Source organism: Empidonax traillii, unplaced genomic scaffold (genome assembly GCF_003031625.1).
Source record: "Empidonax traillii isolate 1590-97213 ecotype Southwest subspecies unplaced genomic scaffold, ASM303162v1 scaffold376:size1174107, whole genome shotgun sequence".
NCBI lineage: Eukaryota > Metazoa > Chordata > Aves > Passeriformes > Tyrannidae > Empidonax > Empidonax traillii.
The window spans coordinates 1,025,737-1,044,980 of NW_020955569.1; the positions used below are offsets into that span (position 1 = coordinate 1,025,737).

Below are 19,244 nucleotides of genomic sequence, written 5' to 3' on the forward strand. Positions count from 1 at the left end.
AACTCCCCTTCTTTCACCATTTTGCTTCAGAGGAGCAGAATAATTTCTGCACTTCAATAGCCAAAGGACTTTCAGCTCAACTGAAGGTTCAATCACACACAATTTATTCAAATTTGGGTTTTTTTGCAAGTTAAAAGGTATTCCTGTAAAGAGTAACTAATTGGGTTTTATCTCAAAGAGCTCTATTGGTGGTAGACATCAGGAAGTCCCTGCCGAACTGGGTCAAGAATCTGCCTTTGAACAGATCTCTTAGACTGGTTCTATTCACCACCCTGTTACTTCTTTCAGCTTTTTGTACTAAACTGGATTACCATGATCTCAGACTAACAAGTAACAGCTGACCTAGAAACAAAAGCCTTGAGTAACAGGAGATAACATGCAAGTGGCTTTGCAATGATAAGTAACTCTTACCACAAAAAAACCCCTCTCAGCTAGGCTATATAAACTCCCAAATCCCTTGTGGGATTTTCACCTGTGGATTGTTCCATAGCATACTGGAAAAAAAAAAAATCAAAAAAGGAAGTGTCTGTACTTCCCCAGTTGCCCCTGCCAAAAGTATAGGCTGACTTACATCTCCTGCAAAACATCTGGAGTAATTACATGGTTTATTGACACAGACATTATGGTACACATTCTATTTGATTCTTTCCAGAATATCTCAAAACAAATGCAACAGAAAGGGACAAGAGCAGGGCAATGCCCCTATCAGCCAAACCCATCCCTTCTATTATGGATGCTAATGTTAGTTCTTCCTCAAATCCTTCCATCATCAAAGGTCCAAGAGACAAACTTCTCACTATCTTAAAACAATATAGACTTTTCCCCCACATTTTTCCTCTCTGAATCAGCATGCAAAACACCAGGGATCTCATTCACTACCTTCTTTCAGGCCTGAAACTATTTTAAGACTAGAAAATCAGAAGAATATTGCAAAGAGCTCACAGATCCTTTATAGGCCTTCTTAGGGAATTTGCACTTCCAACTGAGAGCTTTGCCACATCTTCCCTTTTTCACAGTACACAATGCATGTTTCATGCTCAGCTGCTCTGGTTCTGTATCATCAAGGGGTGAACAGCAGGCATGGGACAGGACTCAACTAAAAATAAAACAACAAAAAAAAATATTTAATTACAGATAACTGCATGAGGCTCCTAAACTTGAATTAAATCATATAATCACAATACATTTTTGCCATTAGAGTAATTCTACACCAAAATGAGTGTCTGTCCTGTGACTACTTTTGCCTCTCAGTTGCTACATCTGGCGCCCAACCAGAAGTGCTGTGCATTTATATCCTCAGTTCAGCTGCAACACAAAGCAGCAGCAGTTTGAGCACAAAAGAGGTGTTTTGTAAACTGCCAAAGACAAATGGGAAAGCATTCAATTCCTTCAAAAGGCAGATTAAGTTGTGCGCATTACTACTTCATCTTTCTCCTAGTACCCTTCACTTAGAAGATAATTCCAGTAGAATCAAGATGTGGGATTTCAAAAAGTCATCAGCATTGAAGAGAAACCACTGCAGTTATTTACCACGATTTTCTCAGGGCTGAACCCTTACTTAATATATTTGGTTAAAACAGAGTATTTCAGTCTTCAGCACCCTTATATCTACATTTCTCCTCTGCTTAGGAAATCACCTCCCACCATTTAGTCACTTTTGATCCAGAGCACTTTAAAGAAGCGTTAATTAAGTGCAGTAAGACTCACGTGGACCCTTATGTCAGACTGACAGTACTGAGAGAGGATGAGTAAAGTTCCTTTTGCTGCTGAACTTCAAAGAGCTTTGAGAGTAGTCTCCCTTAGTGGCAACAAGCCTTAAACCCCAGCATATAATTAGAGTTCCACTTCTTAGGAAAAGTTACCTAGTGAGATTTTTTCAAATGTCAACCACATAGATTAATACTTCTAGCAAGTCTTGAGATATGGTTCTTGAAACACAGGGGAATGCAAATTAAAAGGCTCTTCCATGCTCAAGGGGAAGTTTTGACGATGCCTTATACACAGTTCAACCCATTCTTAAGACTCAAGTCATGCAATTACCCACATGCTGCAGTTCTGTACTAAGGCTTGGCTTCCCATGTCACCAATGGTAATTATCACCAAAACAGCAAGAACAGGCTCTGAAGAGCCCATGATTACACTTGTGCAGGCCTGACAGTGCAAGAAACCAAATGGGAAAGGGATACTCCTCACAAAGAAATTTCAGTATAGCAACAGAGTATTTTCTTTCAAACATACAAAGCTGCTCATTTTAAACCCTGCTTCAGCAGCCTCTTTAAAAGGATAGGTTTACTGGAACAGCTTATTTTGTCCTTCACCTCCAAGATTCCTTTGGCATTCCTCTGCTAAAGATTTCCAAGATCCTTTAAAAGCCCAGGCCTGTGGCCCAAGTTGCTTCTACATTCCCATTTCTCTGATACAGACTGAGAAATCTGATTTTGAGTGCCTATTGATGATGGTTTTTCTCCTCAGCTGACGCAGCTGAAATCTTGGGCCAAGACCCCATGCTGCTCCACAGACTTGTGCAGTGGTGCGACACGAACGACCACACTGGCATCCGTGGAGAAGCAAATCGGCTGCTGGCATCCATCTTGCATCACAACAGGTCCCAAGTAGGAGAGCTGTTTGTCTGATACCTTTCTACTTTATCCTCCTCAAATATTTTTAAAGCTTACACATATAGCTTTACAATTAGAAACATGGAAGGTCACAGTAAGAACCTCTCCGGTCTGCCTCAACACTGGTACGGGGGAAGCAAGCAGGAAAGAAACCTGTGCCCTCCATAGCCACAGACACCTCACAGAAACCATGTGGTTACTGCCACTTGTCAACTTTTGCCCTGCTTGAATAAGGCTTGACAAGTGATAAGTACATAAAGCTTTTCTATTTCCATAAGTATGATTCAAATTTCAAGTTAAAACAGCAAATATAACCCAGACCTGTTATACATGTCAGTCCTCCAGAAGCTCTGAAGTGCCCACTTATCCATCTAGTAGTGGATTCATCTGGCATGATTTGTTATCTGCTGCCATTTTAGAATAGGGTTCTGTTTCTTGTAAGTCATGCTGTTATGTGCAGGCATCCCAAACATGCTTTACTTGGAGGAAATGATTAGAAAAGTAGATACTATTTGCATAGGCTTTGACAAAGTAAAATTAGTCTTCGCCAATTTGAAGTCTTGAAATGAAAGAATGGAATAAGGACAAAGTAAAACTCAAGACAAAAAGTATATTTATCTTACAGATATGCATTCATACTTAATGCTAAGTATTGATATTCCAGGTAAATTAGACCAGCCCTAAGCAGACAGGTACGATCAATGATAAAAGCAATTTGGTCTCTAATCTCCAAATATTGTCAGTTTGCACTACAGCAGGCAAGCATTTTCCATCTATTCAGAAGCTGAGGAGTGCAATTATTTTTCATTCTGCTTTAATCATAAGTCAGATTTCCATGTGGTTTACCATTACTTTAACAGGAAGTGGTCAAAGCCATCCAGGAGGCACAAGGAGTGAAGCATCTGGTTTCCATGACAACAAGTGAACACGCTGCCACGCAGATCGAGGCTCTGAATGCCCTGGCAGTAGCATCTGCAATCGATTTAGGTATTGTTCTCCTAAAAGTACTTATCCATGCATCATCCTCAATTACTGAGAAACACTGTCATGCTGCTAATTCTACATAACACATGTGAAAAAGCACCCCTCTTGTCTAGATTTCACTCTTCAGCATGAAATAAAGGTTGTCAGCTATCCGGATCACAAAAGCAATAGGCTTTGAGACTTACCTGAAGATTTTTTTGTTTAGGAGTGTCAAATTATCAGGTTCAGTAGACAGGCTGTCTGTTGAGTAGCATGGTACGATGCCAGAAACCTACACAAAAAAGCCCCAACCCAAAACAAAGCAGAGGGCAAGTAAAGGTGATGAAGATAAAACAAATGAGAAAGTCTAAATGAAGGACAAGTTATATACTTGAGTGGTTACTGCAAACTTTAAAAGGGGTAAATCATCTTCAGAAGACAGATGAGGAAAGAACAAAGCAGTAGCATAAACAAAGAGGTATTGTAGAAGCTTCATTCTCATCGCTGCATTGCAAATGAAACAATGAGAAAACCATGAAGTCCTAGCTACTTTTCCTGAGCTGATTTTCAGAGTTACATAAAAATCTTTTCAGCTTTGTCCTGTATAATTTGAAAATGGGTCTCAATTTATTACAATAAAGACAGACACCACAGAAGTCTACAAACATCAAGAGGTTCTTTGACAAGAAAAAGTCAACTTGAAATTTGGAATTTTTCTATACCAACTAGTAAGACTGTAAACAGCCCATTTAACTGCTTGTCTGCCATTAAGACTCTCAAACTCAATTGGGCCACTAATGTGAATCAACACTTCTAGTACTGATCATTGCAAATTTATTTATTATGAGGTTATAAGTTCTGCTTTCAAGAAAGAGGCCAGCGAAGAAATACTAGGCAGAAAACAAAACAGAAATTCTCCAGGAGAGAAGACAGTTGCCCAAGACATTGCTGAATAGCCAATTTGAAATGAAGCCAGTCAGGAATTTTTAGAAAGCAATCATGTTCACTTTCCAGTTTCTTTTCAGAAAACATTTCAGACATTTGTTTACTTATTTTTCAGAAACCCTTGAAGAATCTTTTAAGGAATCACAGCTAGTTCAAAGTTTACACAAACTTCTACAAGATGATAATACAAGCCCCGAGGTGAAATACAATTCTATGGGTCTTTTGTGCAGGCTTCTTAATTCAGGTAACCTCATTTTAAATTTTCTGTGATGAAAGGATAGATATTTGTGATAAAGACAAGTGTTTTTTCTTACCAAAATGTGCTGCTTGTGATGCTCCAGTGAATGAGTAAAGGATATTAAACAGGTTCATTCTTTATTGATCAGCAAACATCACAGTCAATCAGCTTTCTTTCTTTATGAAAAGTTGATTAAACCATCAGTTGAATAAAATAGAAAAAAAAAAAAAGAAAAAAAAAGAAAGGCTTTGTTCCAGTGAGTCAAGGGCATAATCAAGTCCTGAAATAGCAAAATTAGAGCCTTGGCATAAAGGCAGCTTTGTCCAACTTCACCATGCAAAAATGCCTGGCAGGCCCAGGCCCTGTGTGTACCACAGCATTTTTGTGTTCAAAGAGCGAGTCTGTATCGTGTCTGCAGGCAGGCATTCATTTGCTCTGCCTATGCTGTGAGCAAACCAGAAGCTGAGATGAAACAGCAATTCTATCAATGCTGCCTTTGCACAGTAACTGTTTATGAAGCATGTGAAGGATATGATCTCAGTTTCACTCCAGGGTTAGGGAAGACTTAAAATGGCTTCAAGCAAGATCAGACTATCCTGGGTGTGTGGCACTAAATGAAAACAACGACCTTGAAACCAGGAGTCCAAAGATCAGCGGCAGTTTCTCGCATCCTAATAAAAATATTATGTGAATTGAAAATAATGATTGTGCTTAGGCAAGGATTGGTCATAAGGTGAGATGCCTTTCAAACCTTGGAGCCACCCTATATTGACAGACAAGCTGAATTTTGCAGTATACACTACTTTTTTCCCGGTAGCCACTGAGATATTGGAATAGGGATAAAGCACTTGCATCCTTCAGTGCAACAATGGAGTATTGACTTAACACATGTGATCTATAAGACTTTTTTTCCAGAGGTGTGTATACCTAGAATTTTATAGACTAACTGTAACACAGTTCATTCTTACTAATACAAAATGCTAACAAAAAGAATACGGCAAAAAAAAATGCTGGAAATTGTCCTGTATTATAGTTTCAAAGTGCTTTTCTCCTGTCAATCAGTTCTTGGAAGTCAAACAGGAGAATAAAAATCTTAAACTACTCAATACTTCCAAGGCAGAAAGGATATCTATTGAATAAAAAAAAAAAAAAAATTGAAGTAAAGCAGCTCATTTTAAACAGCAAGTACTTCAAATTTATTTTACTATAATTGTTGGGAGCCACTATGCCATTGCACGTCACTAAGAGTCAGAATTTCCTCTCCCTTTCAGGTGATCTGAGACAAGAAATAGAGGAGGACAAGATTAAAGAAACTCTGGAACAACTCTGCAGTCACAGCAATGCAAATGTGGTCAAGGCAGCTGCCACAACATTAGAGGTTTTGAGAGGAGAGACACCTCAATAGTGTCCCTTCCTCCACGTGGCAACCCAGCACCGCTGCTGGGGCAAACAAAACATCAGCTTTGCAACCCTACCCTGCGTTTGCAGTGTGGCCACACAGCCAACACTACTAAAGCCCAGGTACAGCTCCTGCTTTCAAAGCTGTACATAAACCTCATTCACCCATCTATTTGGGCTACTGATACTTGCACCACTGCTGCTCTTCACTGAGGTACTAAGACACAGCAGTAGGAATAAGGCCTGTCAAAGCAATTGTTATATATTTTTAAGCTGCTTGGTTTTGTCCAATTAGGATACACACAAGAAAAATTGCATCAATGGGACTTGAAAATAATTACATAAAAATCTCAAGCTTATATCGCATAACCAGAAATGGGTTGGATTAGATCTGTAGCCTAAAACAATGCAAAGGGCCAACAGGCAGCAGCTGAACCTCTGCACACCATGAATCGCATGTGAGCCCAGCTGTTAAGTGACCATGCTAAAATCAACACAAAACTATCCTTAAACTAACTCTCCCTTCAATTTCCAATTTTGAAGCTCATCTCTAAAATTTTACTCTGCTCCTTTCACAAGCTATATTCCTAAACAATTGAGGCTGCAGTCTTGTCCTAAGTTCAGAGCCATATTGTAACATATTGTAACCTGAAATGAGACTCAGCAGAAGCAAAATTTACAAGAAACTGTAATCAGTGAACACACAGTGCTTACAGAAGACACAAAATTAAAGCTGGTTAGAAACTACAAGTGGGAATGGGGCAGATTTGGAGGCAGCTGGCATTCCATCATCGCCAGTAAGAAGCACGGGTTTAACTTCAGATAACAAAAAACTGCAGTAAAGCAAATGTGTATAAACACTTCTGCAGAAACCTTTCATATTTAAAAAAGGTGATTAGATGAAAAGGTAACAAATTCTCTTACACCAGTTGTTCTTATGGGAACCTTTTGAAGTAATTGAACGTTACAGAGTTAAAATTCCCAAACCCCTGATGTGGTAGAGACTGAAATGCTAGGGAACAACAAGTTTTTGTTGGTTCTTTTGTTTGTTGGTTGGTTGGTATTTTTTTTTTAGCCAGCAGAAAAATTGTTGTGAAAGAAATAAACAAGTACCGTTCTTCAAAAAACTGTTACAAAACAGGGTACATTTCAAAGTCAACAAGGCCCAACAATTTCCAAAAAATTTGAGTACAACTGGTTTATGTCTGCAAACAAACATTTCAACTTTGTTCCTGCAAAAGCCTTCCCACTTGCAAAGCTTAGTAATAACACTTGGCCTACTACACTCATCACCAAATATCACTCTCAGGAATACCCTTATGAAAGGGAATTTCATAAAACCACTCCAGACAAGTCACTTGGTGAGTAACACAAGCAGGTTTTGACCACATAGGAGAAAAGAAAAACAGCAGATTTAACTTTCTGGATGTCCAGAGATTTAATAGTTTCTCTAAACCCTTCAGCAGCTCTTCACTAGTTCATGGCTTTCCGTTAGCAGTGGAGAGAAAAACATCAGTATTATCTATTACTCAGCAGCCCAGACTACAAACAAAAATAAAATCAAGAACCTTTACCATTTCTGAGTTATCCAAAAACAGTAGTCTTGGTAGCCAGTCTAACCCTTAGAGAGTGAAATACTAGTAAATAAAAGCAAAAAATTTTAGAAATCAAACTCCAAGAGTAAAAAACATCAAGTTTTATTTAATAAAATTTAAGGCTTAAGAAAAAAATATACTGAAAGTCACTCAGAAAAGCCACCTCAGAAGAGGAGACAGAACCTCCTCTTCCAATGGCTGAACAATGCTGAAGCTGCATGATAAGCCATAGGTAGTAAGGGGAAGGAAGAGGGAAGGGTGAAATGAGGAGCCAAAAAACAAAGTAATTCTACACATAATTCAATCGCCACATCAACCTCAGTGGACTTGCAGTACAAGTCTATGCACATGGCACTGCACGAGGTCACCAAAACTGAAGACCTCTTGGGAAGAAACATTCAGATTTTCAGGAGGCAACTGAAGGTCCTTTGGTCACTGTACTTTTTCCAGTGCTTACACTGACCTTCCTCTTCATGTACAGGGAAACTGTGTCCAAACGCAGTTACATTATTAGAAACAAAGGGCAGTTGCACTGTCAAACACACTGACAAATACATGGCTTAACGGAAATAAATCGTGCTTATTTCAGAGAAATAAAAGTGATCATTCATGTTTCCTTCTCTCAGTGTAGTTACTCAAGTCTGAGCTCCCATCTGACATCTTCATTAAAAACCTTGTTTCCATTGTAGTGTTTGTGAAGTTGTTCCAAATGCAACCACTGAAATCTCAACGATTTATTGAACCTCTGTGAGGTCACTGAATCACTTCTCCTTGGAGGCTTTAAAGGCAGGCTCACGTCCAGCCGCTTCTGCTGACAAGACTTTTTTAAACCGTAACATAAATCTTAAGCCAGGAAGTCACTGCAGGTCCACAGAAGAGGTGCTAAATCAAATTGAGTAGAAAGTATTCCCATTTTAAGTCTGACGTTACCCTAGCCATGTGTACCATCAATGGCGGTACACTTCAAAATGTCTAGGGGCAAAAGGGCCTAGAGACCCAGAATTTTAAAAACGATACTGAATCAACACAGAGAAGTATATCCACAGTGTAAAAAAGAAAAATCACTTCATGAATTTAAAGATCCTCAAATAGGCCGTACGTCTCTCTTCAATTCAGCTCCAAATAACTGAAGCACTGATACAAAGCTGGTGTTAATATGGCCAAAGACATTAGGAACAAACTATGGAAAGACAACGCTTCAATTAAATTCTGTTTTGCACACAAACAGTACTTGAAAAAAAAATGAGTACGCATTTGTCTTCAGGCAAATTGGCAAGATCTGCAGACCCTGGAATCCTAATCTGAAATGCTGGCTCTTGTCAGCAGCTAATTTCAGTCACAGACATCTTTGACACCAGCATGATTTTCACCAAACTGCTGAAGTTCCTTCCCAGCATTAGGAGCTTTCTGTGTCACAAAGTGGCAAAGGGAATCATATTCCCTAGTTGCAGTTTTCCATGCAATGTTTTATGAATAAAGACTTACAAACAGGAAGCATCCCTCTCCAATTTTAAATACATCAGATTATTTACACAGAGCATTAACCGAGTAAGCCGGCTGATGAGGTGGTGTAGAGTTTCAAGCACCAGAATTTAAAGCAAAGGTTGCTGGACACTGCTTTGCCACTTGCAAAGTAGCAGTACAATTGCACATTTTTGGTTACTCCCAATGCATTAGATTGAACAAATAAGTAAAACAGACCTCAAACTCAAGGCTTTACAGAAGAAATGCCTCTTGCTCTCCCCTCAGTGATCTACTGTTATTGTTTACTTGTTGTATATCAAAGTTAAAAAAATGTCACAGTGTACTTCTAGCCATTTTACTTTAGGTTTTCAGATGAGTTAATAGCCGACTGTTCTCTGCTACTGTAAGGAAATCAGCTATCCGTAGACAAGCTTCCTTTTCCTGTTGTGTCTCAATCGCTGGCCAGAAAAAGAACTAAGAAAGCTGAAGTACACATGAGAAGAACAGCACTGTCTGAAGTGCTTCACAGACTACAAGCTATAAGGATGTCTGGATAACCAACACAGACACAAAGATTCTTACTGTTGATCAACTGTTGCCAATGAAATATTTGTTAATACATGCATTATAGAATAAAAGGACACGAGAGATATTTAAAAATTTGGCTTCCTGAGAAAGCCATATACTTTAGAAATACAAGCATTGAATCCTTCAGGCAGACTACATATACTAAAATATCATTATAAAAATATATCATTTTCTAAAATTTACACTATGTTAGGCACTGTAAATAAACCTGCTCTCCCTGAAAATCTGGTGTTACTGGAAGCAGTAAACAATGTTATATGGCCCACAGTGAACCTGACAGCTACAGCTACCTTCAAGAACTTCTCAGCCACAAACTTTTACCTTAAAGCTAAGGATACTACAAAGTCTTCTAGAAAAGACTGGAACTCTTACTGAACTACAGATCCATCTACTAAACTCCCAAGAAGGGAAGACTGGAAGAAGAGAGTTTAGTTTTCTCTTGATTAAAATAAAACCCCTGACCTCAGAAGGAATAGTTCAGCTTAACGCAGAAAATTACTGTGAAGAAATCATTCTGGTTCACCTTGTTTTGATTCACATTTGAACCATGGAACCAAGCAGAACTGATGTTTCAATAGCTTTACAGAAAATTTAAAAATCCAACAACTCTAATCTTTCCCTAACTTTGTACTTCCTCATTTCCAAACATATTTCAGTAAGGACTGATGCTGAATTTATAAGTCTTTCATTGGTTGTGACAGTAGCAGTTCAGACTTGTGAAGATCCATACAGCAGTTGTGGGAGAAACCAGAGGAATAACAAAAACCATCAACAGCATGCTTGCTACCTACTGAAACAAGCTGCACTTGGAAATTTACACAGACAGCACTTTTTAAAGATATGACTGATCAGTGAAAGGATAAGCATTTTTAAAGAGGTTTTTCTTCTATAAATAAAGAATAGTTACATGTTTCTCAGACAGGAAACAGCATCAGGGCTTCACACCCTCTTGCCTGAAATGAGGATTTCTAACATATAATGCTACAGACAGATTTTTCCCATCTGAGAACTGGCATGAATCTTCAAAACAGCAGGGGTTCTGCACAATTGAAAATCAATTAAAGAATTAGACAGCGTGTGATTTTTTCCCCAATTTCCAACACGTTGACGATTATGGTTGCTGGATATCTTGCCAAAAATGACTGCATGAGCCTACTGTAGAGATTAATATGATTTCAAGATTCTGAAGAAATCAGCACATGCCTTCTGAAAAGATTACATTTAAAGACAGATGACAGCTAGGAGTGAAGACAGAACAATCTTCACAGCAATCCTTCAGGGAAAGGGTTTACAGCAATTTTATGTCTCCCTGCTACAGTCCTTAAAATCTGTTCTGCCAGTGTCTTGGGAAATTCCATTTCTTCCTCAGAGATCAACACTGGTGCACTGAGTTGTCTTGTTAGAAAAAGGTAGACAGGTGTGCATTTGGAGATTTCTTTTGTACCAGCTTCTAACAAAAAGCATGAGCAGGGCAAAATCCACATAAGGCTTTTAATAACAAGAGTATTTCACGGTCCGGGCATTTCTTCCACCTTGGCGTCCAATCAATAATTGTAAAATATACTGTTTTGTAACATGTGTCTGCTTTTACATTCAGAAGGCATTACTTGCTTTTACAGCTTCAATATCAGAAATCAATGACCTGGCTAGGAAAATCCCAAAGATCTAGAAAGATAAAAAAATACACCATTTGTGAGATAAAACACTTGTAACATACCAGTCTGCAAAATATTTGTAATGCAGTTTCAGATATTCATTTCATATCCAGGATCATCCATCAAAGTATGGTTATTACTAAAATATAATAAAGGCAACAGAATCTTGAAGGAAATAAAACTCATGAGAACGATGTTTTTTATGAAAACTTCATGAACATTGAAAATAATAAGCTTCCAGATGCCTTTGAGCTAGAAGAAATCCACCTAGCCAAGTTTAAGTGTCATAAACACTCATGCTAACCTATTGCTAAAGTAACAAATCAGACATTTTCATTCATTTCACAACTCTGAATCCAGTCAGTTTTCAGATCAATTTTTTAAATACACACAGAACATACAATTACGTGTACTGAAATGAAATTCTTGTCACAGACAATACTAAGAGAAGTCTCGGATTATTCTGAGGCACTTAAATAAGAAATTTTAACATTTGCGCAAGTTCTCAGAGAAATCTTCCTTTACAAATTGAAGATAAATTTGTAACTCAGCACATTTCCTGAAATGTGTTTCCTTAGAAACTACATAAAACTGGGGTGAAGTTTTGAAAAAGCTGAAAGATCTGAATTAAAAGTAGTCAGGTTATGTCTAACTCTCAGTCCCACCATGGAATTGCTTAATGCACAAGAAAAACCCAATTTGAAAAGATAAGTGACTGAAAGTGATTTCACAGAGACTCAGGATACGAATAAAGAACAACACTGTCAAGTCATTCAGTCAACATACTGTGAAAAGATTAAAATTCCTATCTAGAACATCTTTTTAATGAAATGGTGTGTTCTTAGGAGAGCATTTCTAAAATCCATGGAAGCACTATCATTTCATGGTGTTAAAATAAGAAAATTAAAATAAAAAAGGAAATTCAAACCCTCAGGCTACAGAGGGCAGTATTACCAAGGATGGAAGAAGGTATCTTGCCAGCACTCTGCACTCAACGATTGTCCATACATAGAAAATACATTCTGTAGCAGATTTATTAATTGCCATGGAAGGGAAGCAGTTCCATAGCAAAGAAATTAAGGTAAGTGTAAAGAACTGCCACAAGGAAAGCAGGATCCACCTTGAAAGAAGTCATCTAACATGTTATACTTTGGTTCTTTTTCTTTGATATACCACAAGCACTGATGAGGTAAGAGAAGTCACAGCAACTCCATCTGGTTCTGCTAACATCACATTTGCAACCTGTTCACTTATTTCCCTGCTCTTACATTCTCAAGTTTTTGAGCAGCATGCTACACGTCACTCACTGAGAGACAACCTGAGCATGAAGGACAGTATTGTATCTTAGTAATTTCAAATTTGTGATAGGCTGTAGTTCAGATCTACTGGAGTAGACAACGAGCAGATCTCCTCCAAGACGTATTGAAAAGTAGGGAGTATTATTGTATGATGTTATTTTCTATAATCATATATTAACATATGACTACATTAATATCACAATATATTTCACAATTATTACACACCATGTTATAACTGCACTGTATTTTTAGAATTACCTTCATTGCTTTAAGCAATAGGTATTTTTACACTGAGTCCCATCCCTATAATTCTTTTTTTGTGTCATACCCCTCTCATACCTAAAAAACTCACACTCAAGACATTTATTTTACCTTTGTCCACAACTGCTTTTACCTTCAGTAGGTCTTCATCTGCAAAACTGAAATTTTTTTTCAAAGAATCCTAACAATAACAACTAACCTGGAGCAGCGAGATAGCTATGAAGACACCTGCAACAATGTAGATATTTCGGGGCAACCAAGCTTCAAGAGCATGAATGCATCCTTTGACAAAAATCTGATCCTCCCATTGATTTTTGCTCTGAATGTAGAAAGGAAGAATGAGAATATTACTTTTCTGCTCAAGTTACTATAAAAACCAATCACATGATATACCTATACCAACGTTTTGTCACTTATTGCAGTAGTGTTTTTAACCACACTCTAAAAATACATATATAACTCTGGCAATGTCAGACATTGATGTTAATATCTTCCTGAAAATCCTATTACCATACTGTAGCATTATCAGATAATAGATTGGCAGAGTTAGACTATTACAACTGATAATTGAAATGCTAATTTGAAATGCAAGTCCCACTCCTTTTTGAAACACACCTTTCCCTTTACCTGTTTCATCACTTGTTTTCTCTACCCTCACACAGTACAAGCTTACTTAAAACAAAACGTCTACCTCAAGTCTACTTTCAGTATCACGTAGCACAGTCAGTTAGTTCCCAGAATTTTAAGCTGACATATCTACCAGCAATCCCACCATTTTTATAGTTTTGTCTATGCAGGCACAGAACATGACAGACAGCAAGGTCCCAGCACCTTACCTTCTTTCTGATATCATAGCCACACTGTGTGTTCACAACTTTTTGCTGCAAAGCAAAAAAGATTTAAAATAAATCAACTGAATTCTGCTCACTTCTGTTCACAGCAAGCTTTTCTGTCTTTTATGTTCACAAACATTAGGAGCGTCAGAGAAGTTTTAAGGAGCATTTGTAGTAAAAACAAGCAAAGCAGTAGCAGAATACAAGAAAAGTGATGACAAAGCAAAGGTGTTCACTGGCAAGATGACATCCTCCACCAGGAATCTCACAGATGCTTTTATCATTTGGTTTCAACTAGCAAGGACTTTTTAACATGGGGCATAGCAACTGCACTGCCAGCACACAGGCAAAGCATCTGCACTTCCAAGATCAGTTTCCCATTAGCTATTTCATATAGCATCCAACACTGCGCTAACAATATAGCTACCAGGCTGATTTATTTACTCCTGAAGTGGAGAAACATGCCTTACAGCTCCACCATGTCAAGCACTACACAACAATTTGCTATACCAGTGAGCTAAAACCAGTAACAGCTGCAAGCTACTTCAGCCCCCCTCAGCTGATAGATCAAAGTCTCACACATAACCCAGCTCCAAGACACACAGTCTTGAAGACAAAACACTCCAGTTGTAGATCCCAAGTAGTAAGACCACAAACACCTTCCAGATCACAACCCCATGCAACCCAATGACAACACTTATTACCAAAGATGCAAAGACATTCCTTTAAAGACTTTTTCCCCTGTGTCAAAGTTACAAACAAAATATTACGCAATTACAGAATGACTGGTAAAATGCCTACTGAGTTACATTGAAGTATTAGTAGGAGAATCTCACACTAAAAAGACTTAAACATGCTTATTTCTCCTTAAATACAGCACCAGCAACAAAAAAATTTGCACTTGAGGAGTACTGCTCCAAGGAAATAATTACTGGGGAATCTGAACATTGAACATTTCCCTGACAAAGTCTTTACTTGGCTGATTTCCAATACAATCAGAACCCTACCAGTGGTTAAATATAAGCTACCAATGGCTATCTGTCCCACACAAGTATTGATGGATGGATTTTGAGCTGTTATTACTCCCACTAATACTACAAAGCACCATGTTAGTTCCTACCTCCACATTTTGGCATCCGGTGAAAGGGTCAAAAAGTTTCATAAAGTTTAGTAAACAGGTCCAACCAATGAGCAACTAAATCTTGCCAAAACCAAGAACTGACTCAAAAGCTTTAAATACAGTGCATAAGCACTTTACTAGTCACTGATAAACAACCAGCAAATGGAGTTACTCCTACTTGACTGGCAGAGGGGTGTTGTAACAATTCTAAATGGGGCCAACATACTGCTTAGTGCTCTCAGGTGCAAACAACTTAGGTACCAGAGGCCAGGGATTGAAGGAAACAACACCAGCCACCACTAGTTGCATATTCAAACCATACTAAAATAGCTTGAATCCCTGGTGACTATCCATTTTCAGCTGTAGAACAGGCTGCCACATTTGGACTCTTAAGAGATCTCCTAAATGATCAAAAACTACTCTTGTGCAGACAAACTTTTTTTCATATTTCTATTCCATCCTAGTCATCACACCTTATTCAGGAAGCACTTCCTTTCCTAACTCTACAACATTAGAGCAGTAGCAAAGCCAGGGCACAACTTACAGCAGGATCAGGTATACAACAGGAAAAAGGAACTCCACACTTCTCACGACTTTTGCTTTCACTATTGCAGTTAAAGTATATGTTAAAGTCCCAGTCTTCCGGACCTTGGGCACCACAGCAATGGTTCTGCAAGAGATAAAAAAATATTATTTCAGAGAGTACGTTCAGTGGGTAAATTGTCTCTAAAATACCTCCAAATGCTAAGTGTTTGTTTATAAATGTTCACTATCCCAAAGCCTGTGCAGAATCAATAACAACACCAGAATAAAAAAAATGAGTGATCAATAATGTGGCTCTCTGAAATCAAAGCAATGCATCTGGCATATCTGCTCCTGAAAACAGGTGTCAGCGTGACAAGTAACATCAAAAATTATCACTTTAGATGTAATTACCAGATACAATCAGTGAACACTGACACAATGGTGCGACAAAATATTCTATACAAATGCTTTGTAACCCATTATTTCCAAGTCACACAAAGCAGAAAAGCTATTGAAAAGGGTTTCTAAAAAATTTGTGATGTGCCTAATTTTTCATAAATTAATAAGTATTCTTCTCCTTATTTATTTTAAAAAGTAGATCCAAACATTTGTGAATACAATTCCTTTCTTTTATATTACAAGGTTTTCAGATACAAATGAATGAACTGGTAAAGTCTTACTAACTCAATTCTAGAAGTATTTCACATAAGTTTCTTGACCTAAACACTGTGATGTAATTACCATAACTGCAGATGGGGGAAACCCTAACTACTCAAGGAATGCTTACCTCCCGGAACTAATGAAAGCTCATTTTTTATTGGCTTATGCCTTGCAGTTTAGTGGTGTGGATATTTAAGGGTACAAATCTTTGTCTACAAATTTGAGTACTTGAGGTGTTATACCATGATACAGATTTTCCTGGCACTGCATGAAGGTCCAGTCCATTTGGTTCTTTCTAACATCTCTCCTCTGACCACTGCCCATTGTCACAAAACTTGTATTAATCTAGCTGTCAGCAAGAACATCACAACTTCAGGTCAGTAAATCGATTCAGAAGTTATCAAGTTGTGACAGACACAGATGTGACTGGAGAGCAGAATTGTACACACAATTTTCACAGGAGGCATGTTCTAAACAGACCTGAACAGAAGGCTCAGAATTGAGAAACATCAAGAAAAAGTGATTTTAAGTCACTAATACATTACTGTAAAGAACGCAAAAGAGATTATTTCTGTCTTTCTAGTACTTTCTCCCTCACATGTCTACACCTTTATAAAAAGCCATACAATCACTAAATATGCTTCTCTTCCTTAGTAAGGTACAGACTATGAAGTCACTCGCAGGCCTGAAAGTAATACAATTAGCCAGCACAAGGAGCTGCCTACATAAAGCTCTATCTCGAGGCATGCACTGAGAACAGAGCAAGTCAGCCTAAAGAGTGCGGCTTCTTAGAAGACAGGCTTCAGTGAGGCATTTGAACACACAGCTGCACCTTACAGAACTACACTTGCTAATTCACACTGCACACCTCCCTCCTTCCTCAGTACTTTCAGGTATGGATCACCAACAGGCCCATTCAGACTGTTTTGGTTCTTCCTTTTTCAGCTTTATTGGCTTGTTACACTGGTCAACAAACTCCATTTAGCAAGCTCAGCCTTTTACTTTCATTGAAAAGTAACTGGAGTTCAACTGTAAATCAGCTTAGCCCATTAGCCTGGCCGACTATACTGATGCAGAAAGGGCAACAACAGAGTAGACAACACTAAGACAATTACTTGTGCTGGCTGTGGTCAGGAGGAGCCCTACCCTACAAAAATGTGCCCTCAGCATCAAAAGCTAAAGCCAAACAGCACTGAAACCCATCCAGGCAGCTTAGTCAGAGAGGATCCTTGCATACCAATGCAGACAAGAGTAAAGGAACAGGATAGACAAGCTGCTGGTAATACACAGCTGACCAGACTGCTAACCACTCCAAAACATGCTTTGCTATCAAACTTAGCTGTGAGCACAGATTTCTAATATGATTTTTTGAAGGTGGAAGACAGACAAAATCAACCTTCATTCATAAAAGGAAAAAGTATAAAAATGAGACAACCATTTTACCTCTTTGCAAAGTACTCATATGTACTCTGTCTCTCTCCATATATATTGTTCAAAAACGCACAAATAAATAAAATTCAGAAGAGTCACCTCTACTGGTTGTTTTCTGGGCATGATTACAAAAGCAGCTGCTGGAATAAAAGCCACTAGGCCCTTACTAGCACAAGCCTTGTTATCTCCTGGTATACATCACTGTCTTCTAGTAACTCAAGATTTTAGGACCACTAGAATATAAAAGTTTCAACCTTCCTTGGTAACTGTCCGACTATAAACTAGCCATTCCTACTTAAAAAATAATTTCTCTTTTCTTTCAAGATGAGGTGCATCTCAGAAGATAAAAGGCTTTATGCTGCATCCCTGTATAAGACTGCAGTGCCTCCTAAAAGCAGAATGCAGACTACCAGTTTCATTGTACAATTTTTTTCAGGAGAAAGTTTTTCTTCTCACTTCAAGTGGTGTAGCACTGACCAGAACAGGGGAGCAAATGAAGAAGGTTCAATGCAGATGGATGCTTGAGAGAGCTTCCATAATCCACCTTAGAACAGCACTATCTCAGAATATCTTGCCTCCCTGATGCTTTCAATACAGAAAGAAAAAACCAGAGCATCTGTAACGGTACTATTAGCTACAAAATATGATAATTCCATCACAAAAATAAAAACATTCTCCCAGAATGCATGAAAGAAGAGACAGGATATGAACTTACGATTCTCTGTAGCGAATCAATGATGTTCTGGAGGTCAATATCGTCTCGGTAGGATTTAATGTTATTCTCGAAGAATTCCTTTACCCTGTCCCTCACCCAGTCCTGGAACAGGAAAGCCATAACTGCTACTGCCAGCTCCAACAGGAATATAAACACAATTGCTCCACAGAACTGTAAAAAAAGAAAAAAAAGTCCAAATTGGAAAACAGTAATTGATTTTGAATGCATCCCTCCTCTAAACAGAAGAAACAGACACAGAATTTGAGAACATGACCTCTCAAATGAGTATACAAGGTAAAGAAACCCCCAAGAAGGTAGAACAATCATTTTGTTTTGGTCACCTGAACTTGTCAGTACATCATACCACAGTCAGTATGCACAGCAGTGAAAATAATAGGTGAGAATCTGTAAAACACAGGGCTAAAGTAATCTTATATTACCTCTTGGACTGTTTCTAAATTTATAATTTTGTTTTTAGACTTTTTTGTCCAGCTTAACTGTTTTCAGATCTAAAGCAAACAAGTCTCAATATAAAAAAAAAAAAAAAACATTTAAGAGATTTCACATCAGCCACTGAAGCCTAAAGTTCTGCCCACTCAACATCTACAAGAAACTTTTAAGTTTCTAAGCGATCTTGTTCCACTATACTATATTCTCTCAGTAAATTCCTAACTCAGCACATAAGTTCCATAACATCACAACATGAGATTCTAGTATAGACTCTAAACCACCACTGTATAGCAGAATGAGTGAAGAGAGAGCAGAAACATGTTTCATAAAGAGGAAAATAAACAGGTTGGAACCTACACTGCTTTTAATACCATACTCAAAGGTTTGTTAAGGCAGCAAGTTTACTACATACTTTGTAACAAATCAAATTCTACCAATTAATTATCTGGGTTTGCTACAAGTTCATCATTTGCAGCTTTCAGACACA

At 38.1% G+C, this 19,244-nt stretch overlaps 2 protein-coding genes across 2 annotated transcripts in view; one reads left to right on the forward strand and one right to left on the reverse strand.

The window, feature by feature from the left end:
- The window catches only part of LOC114062010 (rap1 GTPase-GDP dissociation stimulator 1-like), a 35,410-nt gene extending 29,241 nt beyond the window's left edge, over positions 1–6,169 (forward strand). Inside the window, exons 10-13 of the mRNA XM_027893018.1 lie at positions 2,473–2,612; positions 3,479–3,605; positions 4,642–4,770; positions 6,036–6,169. Coding sequence (XP_027748819.1) covers positions 2,473–2,612; positions 3,479–3,605; positions 4,642–4,770; positions 6,036–6,169 — 530 coding nt within the window. The remainder of the gene's footprint in view (positions 1–2,472; positions 2,613–3,478; positions 3,606–4,641; positions 4,771–6,035) is intronic.
- Positions 6,170–7,846: 1,677 nt separating this feature from the next.
- TSPAN14 (tetraspanin 14) overlaps positions 7,847–19,244 on the reverse strand; it is a 38,974-nt gene continuing 27,576 nt past the window's right edge. The window contains exons 5-9 of the mRNA XM_027893034.1: positions 18,308–18,478; positions 15,521–15,646; positions 13,860–13,904; positions 13,223–13,342; positions 7,847–11,474 (exon numbers count right to left, since the gene is read on the reverse strand). Of these exons, the coding sequence (XP_027748835.1) occupies positions 11,403–11,474; positions 13,223–13,342; positions 13,860–13,904; positions 15,521–15,646; positions 18,308–18,478 (534 nt within the window). The 3' untranslated portion in view covers positions 7,847–11,402. The remainder of the gene's footprint in view (positions 11,475–13,222; positions 13,343–13,859; positions 13,905–15,520; positions 15,647–18,307; positions 18,479–19,244) is intronic.